At 42.3% G+C, this 13,644-nt stretch overlaps 1 protein-coding gene across 5 annotated transcripts in view; it reads left to right on the top strand.

Moving 5' to 3' along the window:
• PDE4B (phosphodiesterase 4B) overlaps positions 1-13,644 on the top strand; it is a 555,855-nt gene that overhangs the window by 504,762 nt on the left and 37,449 nt on the right. For all 5 annotated transcript variants that reach the window (XM_080658071.1, XM_080658069.1, XM_080658070.1 and 2 more), the window contains one exon: positions 6,930-7,042. In XM_080658071.1, coding sequence (XP_080514197.1) covers positions 6,930-7,042 — 113 coding nt within the window. The remainder of the gene's footprint in view (positions 1-6,929; positions 7,043-13,644) is intronic.

A 13,644-nucleotide genomic window follows, 5' to 3' on the forward strand; every position in this document is an offset into this window, starting at 1 on the left:
TGTGCCAAATGCTTAGTGTGCTTTGATTCACTGAATTCTCACGGCCGGTTTTACAGGTAAAGGAATGGAGGCACATTCAGGCTACTTACTAAGGTCGCACTGCTAGCAAAGCAAAGTCAGGATTCATTATCAGCTGGATCAGACTCCAACATGTTCCACTGAACGTCAGTTATTACGAGCATTCTGGTCTATACAATATCAAAAACCAGTGTCTGTTGGGGGTTGGTTTTCAGCTGTGTGAAATTTACTCAAACTCTGTTGAAACCCATTGCTATAGTTCAACAAAAGAAAGGAAATGTGTTTTTAGAAACCTGGCTCTTTATGCTGGGCTTTCCCTAGATGGGACTATCTGTAGAAAGTGTACATGGAAAATCAGACAGAGAAAAGTGCACAAATCACAAACATAGGCGTCTGAAATTTTTCATAAAATGAACACACCCATGTAACCAGTACCCAGACCAAGAACGAGATCATTGTCAACCTCATAGAAGGCCCCCTGATGTCCCCTCCCAGTCACTAACTCCCCAAGCTAACCACTATCTTGATTTCTAATAGCATAGATCATTTTGCTTCTTTTGAACTTTCTCTAGCTGAGTCCTGTTTTTTTGTACTCTAATATCTTTTGCCTGACATTATGTTTATGAGATTTATCCCTGTGGTTGCCATGGCAATTGTTCTGATTGATTCAAACCACCATACAACATCATGAATAGCTACCAGCTTCTCTAGTGGGAAGAGAGTCTGATTATGTGAGGCAGATTTTTAAAAAAAGGTTATTTGCGTTTCTTTTCTACGCACTGTCTTTGAGTAGAAAGTAGGGGAAACTTGACATATATGCTTCTGATATGATATGCAGAGCTATGTTAAAATTGCATTTAGAAAGACCTTATATGTCAGGAATCTAAAATAGCCAAACTCGTAGAAGCTGAGAGTAAGATGGTAGTTACCAGGGTTTGGGGGAAGGGCATTGGGAAGGTGTTGGTTAAAGGGTAACAGCTGCAGATATACAAGGTGAAACATCCTAGAGATCTGCAGAGTATAGTGCTTTTCAGTTAATACTGAGTCATATATGTAAAAGTTTGTCAAAAGTGCCAATCTTACGTTAAATGTTATTATCACACACACACACAAACAAAGAGGGAGGAAGGAAACTTTTAGGGCACCTGAGGTCCGTTACCAGCTGGGGCACTGACTTCATAACTGCTGAAATCTGTTTCCATGTTTTCACACTATGAGCCGGGGCTATTTGTGGCCAGGCCCAGGTTTCCCATTACCTTTTCCTGTCTGTCCCCCTTCTCTGGTTCTCTCCTTCTCAACATCTCTCTGTTAACACACACACTTTTCTACTGGATTTGCGTGAAAAAAAAAAAAACAAACAAACAAACAAAAAAACACCTGAGGAAATTGGGATATGGTCTAAGTATTAGCTGAAATAGAAAATTATTAAAACAGAAAAGGGGAGATCATTGAAAAAAGAATGTTACCAAACAGTTTGTATGGTATGATCTCATTTTGATTGTGTACATACATAGGTACACATGCACGTATATACACGAGAGGTTATGTGCAAAGGAGTTAGTAATGATGGTCTCTGCTTGGTAAAATGTGATATTTGTATCATTTCAAACTTTTGCTTCTCTGTAATTTTCTATAATGCCTATAGCCCATCAAGAAATGCAATATTCACAAACTGTGCAAAATATTTAATCTTGTCAGTCTAATTTCATGTGCATTCTCCTATTCTACCTTCCCTGTAAGAACAGGGTATTTCCCCCTCATTTTACCCAAATAAATTTAGTCTCAGCAAACTCCGGTAACTTGCCTGAGGTCACCCACTGAAGCAAAATGCAGGGCCAGAACCTACAGGTCTTCTGAGTAAAGATTGCGCAGCCTCCCTGTGCTAGTGGCTGTTAGGTGGGTCAGAAAAGGAAACAGGAGACGCAAGAAATGACAACATTTAGGAAAGCAATTATGCAATTTTAAATAGAAAAGACCTAAGGGTAAGATGTTACTTTAAATCCAGCATTTTTAGGAATGCATGCATTTTCAGCACTGAGTTAAATCCTCTGTTTCTTCAACCAAGGTATAATCTTGCCAAGAATCTTGCTCTGATAATTTAACATCTACTTCTGAGCTGGTACTTTATGGTAAATTAAAGATGATCATACCTCTTCAGTGCCTGTCACACACATATGTTGCAAGGATTAATGAGGAGTGTGCTTGGCGTTCCTTTGAGAAACGAGCTACATGAATGCCACGTGTTATTACCAGATTAATATTAATTATAATTATTCATCCATTCTCTCTTCCTGTTTCTCAGTGCTGAATTCAATACCTACCAGATCTACAGAAGGAAGTAAATCTTCCTTTGCCACTCTTGTTGAAGTAAAAGAGGAAAAGAAGGGAAGAATAGAAGGGAGGTTGGTTCTTCCTCTTCCCTCTGGAAATTTTTGACAAAGAGGGTTGACCCCATGACCATACACTGTTCCATTACCTGCTCTTATCCCCTTGAGACTTGCTTCTGTGGTGTTAAGCATTGTTCCTTTTCAGAGCCATTTCTATAAGACAGGAAACAGGGCATACAACCTGTGCAGTCACATAGCGTCTCCCCTCCCCTAAATGTTTCTTAGTTGCTGTCTTGAAACTCATAATTTTATCTTTGATTTTAAAGTGTTTTTTTAAGTGAAGTCTGATGGGACAATGCAGTATACTCCGGGGGCTTTAAAACCTTGGCTCCGATGCTGTTGTTCTACCTCCTGCCACCTGCCTGCCTCCCCTGGACATGTTCTCAGCCACTCATTTTCCTGACCCCTGGCAATGTGGTACTCACCCAGCATCCCTCTCCTTGCCCTCACCCATGACCACAGCTGACATCCATTCCCAGTGGGATCCTGGGTGCAGATGTAAAGAGTTAGATGTGTGTGCTTTGCAAAGTTTCAGGTGGGGCATGGCAGCATCCATCCATGCCCTGGGTTGGCATGGCTATAAGATGGTAGACAATGGCCCTGTCATGGTGGGAATGAGCCTCTTGGCCACCCCTGGTCCAGGTTATCTAGCATGTCCCGGTGCAGAGGCTGTAGTACCTTTAGGGGTCATATATTTGCTGTGGATTGGCACAGTGGCACCATGAGGAAGGGGAATGTGTGGCTTTCCCAGAGCCTGACCCTAGCTAGGGCACGGCACATCAGTATGGAGCTGGCAGGTAGGCACACCCCAGCAACTGGTGGGCTGTGCATGTGCCCTATGTCAGAGGATGCAGGCCTCCGGAGGCCTAGGAGGGTCTGCGCTCTCCTCATGGTGTCCCCATGCCTGGGGCACACAACATTTAAGAGTAAAGAAAACACTCCACTCATTCATTAATTGTGACAAATGTGCCATAATAATGTAAAATGTTCACAGTAGGGAAACCTGGATGTAGGATATGTGGAACTCTCTGTATTGTCTTTGCAACTGTCCTGTAAATCCAGATCTATTTTAAATAAGAAGCTTAAGAAAAACAACAGCACTGTGACAAGTTGAGAGGGAAACTCCGGAAGAAAGGAAAAAGCTTCATATTTTACTACCTTTAATAGCACTTCTTTCTGCTTTTTGAGCAAGGGGCCCTGCATTTTCATTTTGCACTGCGCCCTGCAAATGACGTAGCTGATCCCAAGGGGAAAAACCCTTGTTGAATATGTAGTTCTTCCTTCTTCCTTCCTGATTCTCCACCCCCCCGACACACACAAATGCCAGGCCTTAGGGTTACTTGGATTGCCATTAATAATTACACTCCTATGCATTGACTACCTACTAAGAACTAGCTACCATACCAGACACTTTATATACTTTATCTCATTTTATACCTTTATAAACTTATGAGGTAAATATTTGCATCCTTATTTTAAGATGTAGGAAGCTGAGATCCAGGATCGCACAGTAACTGGTAGAAGAGAAAGTCAAAATGTGTGAGCTTCACTCCAAAGCTGCTCTTTCCACAGCGATACAGTTGTCCCATCCAGCCTCTGGGTGCTCAAGTGCTTGCGGGCTGCTTGGGCGAGCACTTCGGTTTCCATTCCTCCAAGTACTCACTGAGTATCTGCTGGTCCTGAGCTCTGAATCTGGTGCTGGTGCTACAAAGTTATAATGTGGAGGGCTGCACTGGTCCTTTCCTGTGGCTGACTCATAATCAGCAGGGGTTTAACGCTCCCATACTTAGCCCATTCTGACATTTGTGCCTTCTGTCTCAGTTACTGTGCTAAGACAGCTCTAAAATGGAGCATGAAGAGAGTCTTGACTGTGTATTAAGAAGCTGGGAAGGAACAAATTCTTATTAATGTAAAAATGTCATATTTTTCACTTAAAAATTATTGTGGCTGACCAGGATAAGAGAGGGCAGTGGAGTAAGTTCCTGTCACATCTCTTGGCCGGTCACTGATATCTCAGTACTGTACCAGGTCGAGGAGCACATATATGCTTGTTCTGTGTAATAGGCCAGTGATTTTCAACCTTTTTCACCTCATGGCACACGTAAACTAATTACTAAAATTCTGCAGCACACCAAAAAAATCACACCAAAAATATATATATTTTGCCAATCTGACAAAAAAAAAAAAGCTATAATTTTGATTCATTCACACTGGACGGCTATTGTGTTGGCTGTTATCATTTTTTAGTTTGCCAACCTAAGGGAAAAAAGGTCAAGGCCATTGACTAAATAGTCAGGTATTGCATGTTTTAAAAATTCTTGCGTCACACCAGTTGAAAATCGCTGTAATAGACAATGAATACGCTGTGGTGGTAGCAATCGGATCTTTGAAGAGTCCACCTCATTCTTCAGCGCTTCTACTGCTATCATTACTGTGTTTCCTTTGTCAAGTGTGAGTGCAAATAAGAGCGCTTTTTTTCCCCTTAGTTAAGGAAAAATGTGATCATCTTAGAGTCATTTTGCATATCAGCTGATTTAGCAGGTTCTGAGTGAATTGCTCACTCCCCACCATCTTGGTGAATGGCTGATCTTAGTCACTGAGAACCACCGGTTGTGATGTGGAAGACACTAAGGTAGCAAAGTCTGGGGAGTTAGAAGTGGTTGGACTTTTTCTTTTTTGAGAGACCAGGAATGAGGAGGGGAGGGTTCTGTCACTTCAGAGAAAGCTTCCTTGGAAAAGATTCTCTATGGAGGAAACAGAGGAGGCAGAGGCGGAGAGGTCTTTTGGACACACTAGAGAGTGAGGAGATTCTTCGTGTTGCCCCAGCATTGCAAAATTGAGGAGGAAGAAAGGAGGGAAGGTACATGCAAGGTTGGCTTGAAATGAGTTTTGCTAAAAACACCTCAATTCTTGACTGCACATTTTTGAGGAGTGTGAAAAAAAAAATAGAGGAAGTCACCTCCAGTGGTTTTGTGGGTTTTTTAAAGTATGACATACAGGATATTGAGTTTTAACCCCTGTTTATTCTGAAGTGAAGGCATATTTGGGGAATAAACAAAACACCTATTCTTTGAAATGTGCATCTGTGACCAAGGGAACCCAATCACTGGGAATCACTCTTCTGTTTATTCCCTTTTCTGCTTCTAGAGTGAATGCTACACATGTCAATGTATTCAAATAATAATAAAAAGCTATATGGTCTCCCTAGACTTTCTTTGTGAACATATGAAAAATGTATTCTAAATTTGACAGGAATGTGTGTAGTCTTTCCTGCATCAGAGCATTCCATACAAGATTTTTACTTTTATTAGTGCTTGCACTTGGACAGGTTGGTAAAATTCATGGCTGGCATGCCCCTCAGACTCAGTCATACACGCAGGAAAGTCTGACTGATTTTATAACCGTCTGTAGCACCACAAATTCATCCGGTATTTACGAAATGCATTCAGTGTTCGTGAGTATGGGGTTCTCCAGTCAGTAACCTGAAGTATTAATTTAGACTCACAAACTTTTGGGTATGGAATGACATGTTGTAAACACTTAAAAAGAGCTTTATTATCCAGCAAAAATATGACCTTAAAAACAGCATTTTTTTGAATGGACCCCAGAGAGGCATTCCCAGAAAGCCTAGATTCCTCCAGAGACAAATCAGAGCCCCCGACTTTAATCAAAATGCACATTGGCAGCCTTCCCTATCGGGCTCCACCTGAAAGTCCGGTTCAGAATTTCCCGGTGATCCTGGCCCTTGCAGGGAAGTTTGAGCTTTGTTTAGTATAACAAGAGCTGCCCGACTCCCAGGCCAATAAACGTGTTCACATAAAACTCCAGACAGTCTCCCTTAGACTGGAGTCTTATCAGGGAGACCTCATTTCGCCTCTACTTAGAAGAGAGGTTCGGGAGAGGGGAGGGATAGCCCATGCCTCTCACTGGTGCGGGTCAGTGTTTGCCGAATTAAAAGTTCATCCAACATGCACACACTTTCCCCTGAATGAATGACCGCGTCCTCTTGCAATGACACCGTCAGTCACCCCCACCCCTCAAAGGTTCGACCGTCTGTTTCATTTAGAAGAACAGCAAACGGAGAAAACGCTTTCCTCATTTCTCCTCTTGCCGGCAAACACTCAGAAATGACATCACGCACCCTAAAGAGCCCCTAGATGACTAAGGCAGCCGAGCCTGAGAAAGCGCCCTGCCTGAGCCCTGAGTGTGGGACACATGTATGCTGATGAGCTTGTAAGAGACAGCTCCCCGCCTTCTTCCTCGGAGGAAGTTTCTTGCTAGATCACAGACACCTCATCCAGGCAGGGGGCGTGAAAACTTGGCAGGGGCCATTCAGGGCAGAGAGCACCACGGTGATTTGTTCTCCTGGTGGAGAGAGCTGGAAGGAAGGAGTCGGCACACAAATAATGAAGGAGCTCGGAGCCACCTTCAGTAGCACCGGGATCAGCAGCGGCAGCGGTGACTCTGCTATGGACAGCCTGCAGCCGCTCCAGCCTAACTACATGTCTGTGTGCTTGTTTGCAGAAGAATCTTATCAAAAGTTAGCGATGGAAACGCTGGAGGAACTGGACTGGTGCTTAGACCAGCTAGAGACCATCCAGACCTACCGCTCTGTCAGTGAGATGGCTTCCAACAAGGTAAGAGAAGAACGTTTTATTCAATAAAGTGGGACTGTGCGGGGAGTTCCAGACTCCCCTGGCCGCTGGCTGCCTGCCTGCCTGCCTGGGACGCGACCTGGAGGGTGGGTTTGTTGATCTGCCTCAGAGGATCCTGTTTCCAGGTGCCCAAGACACTTGGCTTGGGTCTTGATGCTGCAGAAAAGTTTAAAATCCTCAGTGCGCTGTAATTCCCAGAAACCAAACTTCTTTCTTCTTGATGGAGTTCGGCTATGTTTAGGTTGAGATGTGCTTATAACGAGTACAAATCACTATACAAATGTGAATGCCTTTTAAAAAACAATTATCAGAAAGATACAATCTGAATGAATCTATAGGGTAAAAATGCATAAAATGGTGGCATTGCAATCTAGTGTTTGACATCTGTGTTGTTGTTTTTTTAATAAGAAAATGATATGTCCTCCAGATATCAATGGAGAGAATGGTTTGCCCTGAAGTTTCATAATTTCTGAAATTCTTCTCAGGACATTCTGGGATTTTCTAACATTTATGTTGTAATGCTGGCATGACTAAGGTTAAAAAAAGAAACAATATACCTGGTCTCAAAAAAGGAAAGTTTTTTTCTAAAAAGTTCGCTGCTTTTTAAAGTGGAATCATTTGAAATCAAGTTTCACCCAGATTGCAAAGAAATGGTTTTATATACAATCTTCAGACAAAACTTAGTGTTGAAGAACTTTATAGTATATCATTTGTTTAGTTAACACCTGGAATTAGACTGTAGTGGAAGTTGTTGCTCTTTGCTTATATTTTTCCCTTGGAGAGTGTGTGTGTGCACACGTGTGTGCATGTGTGTGGATACACATATACAGATATGAAAAGCCTTAACACTGTACACTCATAAGTACACATTTTCAAAATCCCCAGTCATACTAGCCCGAGGCATTTTCTCATTGTCTTATGGTTCTAGGGCTAGAAAGAGATTTTGCTCCATACCTGTCAGCCTGCACTTCCTAGCCCCAGGGACACTAGCCAAGGTGGGCCCCTCCTCCCCCTTTCCTGGGGTTAAAAGTATCACCTTCCCATCAAGGCTCTTCCAAGTATCTGAGCAGAGGAAGCCTTGCCTCCTAGGGAGGTCCTGCAGGAGGGGAGGGAAGACTCTGCTCACTCCTGGTTTATTGGTTAACGAAAGAGCAAATAAATAAATAAGCTCCTTTCTTACATTTTAGTTCAAACTGAAGAAAAAAAAAGAAAGAAAGAAAAGGTTTGAGGTTTAACTATTTATTGATTTTTCTCTGAAGTTCTCCCTTGAAGGCTGCATTTTGGGTTTTTCCAGGCTGTTGTAAGTCTTAAACAACTGCTTCCCCAAGAGGAAGGCTTAACTGCGTAATTTCTCCAAACCACCCTGTGCTCCATGTATAAGCATTTCACACATGCTTTACCTACCTTGGAGCATCCGCAGATGTATGTTGCGATCACTGATACCCATGCAAGGCGTAGATTCAATACCTGAGGGTAGTTTTTTTCAGCAGGTTGCACCACAAAGGACATGCTGAACTTTCTTCTGGAGTCACTAAGATGAAGTACGTAATTAACTCCAGGGGGTAAGGGGAAGAATACTCATTGAGAAACTGCAAATTGCCATTATGTTTTCATTTTGAGTGTTGTAGATTCAAACGAGGTTTGAGTCTGGAGGGCTGAAATTAGACATTGTCTGCTTTACAACTTTAGTTAAAAATTTTTATATTCAGTGTCATAGTTAATAAGATTCTGAGACTAGAGACTGTGCCGGTCCTGGTAAGAATTCCAGTCACTTCAGGCTTCCGCTCCTCCTTTATGGTGTCGTGTGCAGGAAACAATGAAAGTTGAATAGAGCTAACCCTAAAGAAAGGGCTAAACCTTAATTCTGATGCAGTTAGCTTAGTAGAAGGCATGCAGGCTCACCTGTTTTCTAACTCTACAGTGGAAAGGTTGAAGGGCAAAGCACTTATCCAGAGGATGAATAATGCCCAGCTGACAGCTGAAGTCAATTTGAATTTTTAAAAAGATCTCCCTCTTTTTACTTAGCTTCTCCCCCCCCCTCCGCCCCCAAGTACTGATTACTTAGGTAATTATCTCAGGTAAAGTTTAATCCATAGCAATATATAATAATTAATATAATATAATATAATATAATATAATATAATATAATATAATATAATATAATATAATATAATATAATATAAATAATATATAATTAATATAATAAATAGTTTTGTGGTAACCAAAAAAGAATTGATCTATGCTAGTTATAGATCTGTGGTAAAAATAAATCTCACATTCAGTTTTAAATGTTGTTAAAATTTTGGAGCATTTCATCCTAGTTGCTGTTTAAAAATTATAGTCGTCATCATCATCATCATAATCATCATTCTCATTACTATATAGTCTTATTTGGTCATCCTTTGCTTACTCTCAATGAACAAAGGAGCCACTGCAAATCTCTGAGGTAAACACTTGAAAGTAAGTGTGAAGATGTTTTATAGAGGCAGTATATGAAAAACCTGAGCTTCAGAGTCAAAAGATCCTGGTTCAAATCCCATCTCTATAGTTTGCTAGTTACTTGATCTTGGCCACCTTAACAACTCTATGACTTAATTTTTCATCTGTAAAACAGGGATAAAAGTGGTACCTACTTCACAGGGTTGCTGTGAATGAGATAATGTATCTAAAGCACTCAGCAAAGCACCTGGTGTGTAGTGAAAGTTCAATAAATGATAACTTAATGATAGCATATACTTTATCTTTGCAAAAATGTATGTGTCCCTAGCTCTGATCAGCTAACTGACCTCTGAACTTACTTAAGAATTATGTTTGCAACCTCTGAACTTATTGAAGAATGGTGATGGGAGAGCCAGTGTTTTGCTCAGGGGGTGTTTGGGAATTACATACAGGCCCGTGTATATGCAGCTGGTAGAGAGCTGACTGTCTAGTGGAGGAAAAACAAGCAGTCCTTCATATTTACTTCGTCTGGGTACGGTTGTGTGTGTTTTTGTTTTTCTTCCTTAACCCTTTTACATTTTGAAGAAAACTGTGACTCGAAGATTATAACTGGCTTTCCCAAGTGTGCTTCAGAGCCCAAAGAGTTAGATTAAAAACTGTTTCTGTGACTTATAAAAACAGTCTTCTTGGCCCAAATTTCCCTCAATCCTTCATGTTGGCCACAGGCCAAATGGAATCCCAGAATTATAAAGAAAGATGCAGCCAGGTAAGTCACTATCATAGGTTATTTCCCCGCAAGAATCACAACAAGATAGAATAAATTAAGCAGGAGTTTTATGAGGCAATGACATTGTTTTTCAAGATGAAAAGGATGTCTAGTGAATCTTTGACTAGCAGCCCAAGTTCAGTTAAATGTGTGAGAGCTGTTTTCTTTAAGGACAGATTGCCTTCTTAGATTTGTTGATTAATTTTGGTGTTTCAACTTTTATCACCTCCTGAATTAGAAGAATTGTTTTATACTTCAGTGAAATGCATCAGAGCATGAGTTCCTCAGTGGCAAAACAGTCAGATGTTTTGAAAACAGGATGCTTTGGCTCTGCATTATAAAAAAAAGAGGAACGGAAAGAGAAACAGTATAGAAAGGAAGAAACCAAATAGCCTCAGCAGGATCCCCAGCCCAACAGGCATAAACACTGACCTATCTTCCTGACCTTCACTGTGGCTCAGTTCCTGCCCTCCTGTCACCGAAGCCGGTTGAAGTCATTGGAGGAGGATAGGAGGAATGGCGCAGCTGCTGTGAGGGTGACTAGAATTTCCTGTCTCCTTCCTGACAGTCGCAGTCAGAAAAGTACAAAGTTGCAGCAACAGTGGCTGAGGAAGGACCCACACAGAACAATCCCACTGAGGCGTAGCTGTGACTGATGAGGAAGCGGGCAGCTTTTACTGGGAAACAGAGTCTCTTGCCTAAAATTTTCAGGTGAAAAACGTCAAAGGGATCATTTGTACCCAGCAGATTACATGTTTTACAAAAGATGAACATGCTATGGTATTCATTAAGGACCTCTGTTCAAGCAACTCCAAATTGTTCTAACTGGAACCCTCCACAATCCTTTTCTGTCTAGACTAGCTTTGCCCTGGGGCTATTTCATGTGCAATACAAAGGTTTGAGCCTTATCAGGAAAATGGATGCTCTGTTGTTGAAAAGAGCATTCCTGAATAATATCAGTACTGTCTTTAGAATGAAGCATCAGGATCTGACACATCAGTAAATGTTTGCTAAGAAAATCTATAAGAAGAAATGGTAGACTGATGTTTCTTTTTTTCTGAAGGCATCATGAAGTCTGCTACACATACCATTACAGGGGAAGTGAGTCCTCCTGGCTATGTGGGTTTATTTTTCCAGTTGCTCAAGTGTGGTCCTGCTGGAGTGTTGAACATAAAGGCAACTAATTGGCTAATTGCCTGTGCTCTTGGGTGGGAGGGATAACGGCAGACAATTCTACCAATCTGGAACCACCTGGGACCCACGCGGTGGGATATTGGAATGTGGACATGATTGACTGATTATGTTAGTGGTGAAACAGCACCAAAATGTTACCAGAGGAGTTAGACTAGACCTCAGTTCAGCAACCTCAATTCTTGAGTTCAGCTGAGAAAGAATTCAGAGCCAAGGAACTCAAATCTAGAGAGAAAGTTTTTAGAAAGTCACAGAGATAGAAAGAAATGAGCCAACTGGGCTGTATGGGCTCAGGAAATGAGTTACAGAGGCAAAAGAAAGGTCCTTGGAGCTTAGGAGAAAGAAAGACAAAGGTGACATGCCTGGGGGAAATAGAGAGGAAAGGGCATGGACATGCTCTAGAGAGAGAGAGAAGGCACAATAGGTCCTCCGTCCTGAGTGTTTTGATCCCCTCTCTAAAGGTGGGGATATCAGGGGAGGTCCCAAGGGAGAACCTCAATGGAATATTCTTCAGCTTTCCAGGTGTGTCCTTTCAGGGTCGTGGTTTCTACTGACTGGTCGGTGCCAGGGCAGGGGGTTATTGGTGGTTAGTCATCAAAGCTGGTCCTGATGTCAGCCATGGCATCACCCCACCTGGTCTTGCTGCTTTTCTGGACCTAGAGCTGAAACACAACTGAAGCCTAGATGTTATCTCTAGTTTGACTATAACTCTGAAGCTTTGTTACTAAGATTAATTGATGCCTGTCAGAATCACATTGTCTTGAGGGCTTAATGCTTAAGGGAGTGGTTGTGCAAGGGCTTGTATGGGAGGCTATTCTCCACCCCCCTTGTTCCTCCTCTAAGGGGGTCTACCACCTGACTAGCAACATACCAGGGGAGGAACGGTCAAGGGAGGGTCTGAAACCCATGACCAGTGATATGAAAGGTCAGGGGGTCTAAACCACATGATCAGCGATATGCTAGGGGAGGAAAGGTCAGCCTGGGGGCGAGGTCCTTGTTTTCCCAGTTTTGCCTGTCACCAGGCACCCAGGGCTTTCCACTCTGGTGAACTTCCATACCTGGCCTATCATCCTTGCTCTGCCCATGCCTGTCTACTGGCTACTACAATTACCCTAAAGTTAGGTGAGTCATTTTGTATCTAATTGAATAATCATAACTATGGGAAATATTGGATCCAGCAGAACTAAAAGGATATAGATTGTATAGGTCAACAGATTCATCTTAGAACTCTGTCAGGAGGTGATAGGCAGGTGCCAATTTTAGAAAGGGATTAATTACACCTTTGCCTAAAGTTAAATGATATAATTAGAGCAGTATCACTCTTAAGGAAAGAGGTATCCTCTTCCTGGACCCCATAATTTAAGAGAGCCCTAACGTGCTCTTTCTCCATCTGCACTCTGCTCCAGGAGGTGAGGAATCTGCCAGGCCAAGGGAGCAGCTGCTCCCCACTCCAGACCACTTTGCATCTATTGGACCACCACATTCTCTGCCTGAATGGTTCTGAGCTCACTTTGGGGGACTGGGCAGGCTTCTTTCCTGGATGAGCTGCAGGAGTGTATACCCTTAAGCTCAAGGAAGAGCAAAGACACAGCCTTTAGCTTGGGAGATAGTGTGGAAGGAGCTGGGATATGGAGGCTGTGGCAGAGGGTGTACAAAGGCCCATGTACTCATTCCCTGGTGGTGTTAGGACATAGGGAAAGAATGGGGCAGTCTGTGGCCCAGGAGCTAGATCCTCCCACCCCTTCCCATCCTATTCAGAGAGTTTAGGATTCTAAATTCAGTCTGGTACTCCAAGCTGTTGGAAGGGATGCCTGTCCAGGTAGGAGTGCTGGAGGAAGCTCAATTTAAATCTTCACATATTTACACTTAGGGTATGTGGCCCTACAAATGTTAGAGGGGACCCTGGACTAGAGGTTAGAATAGAATGAAAATCAGTTCTGACAGCCAAGTGGGGGACTCAGACATATTTTTATCTAATTTTTCTCTCTCTACTGCTCAGACTTATATAGAGCTGAAGGCAGCAAAGTGAAAAGAGCCTGGGAATAAGCCCTGAATTTGAGTTCTAGCTCTGTCTCAATATAGGTGTATTACCTTAATTAAGTTAATCACTTTGAATATTTGTCTTTTTCTTATCTGCAAAACAAAATAGTCAAAGCAGACTATTCCATTAATTCCTTCAGCTCTTGCA

Source organism: Plecotus auritus (genome assembly GCF_963455305.1).
Source record: "Plecotus auritus genome assembly, chromosome: 2".
Taxonomy (NCBI): domain Eukaryota; kingdom Metazoa; phylum Chordata; class Mammalia; order Chiroptera; family Vespertilionidae; genus Plecotus; species Plecotus auritus.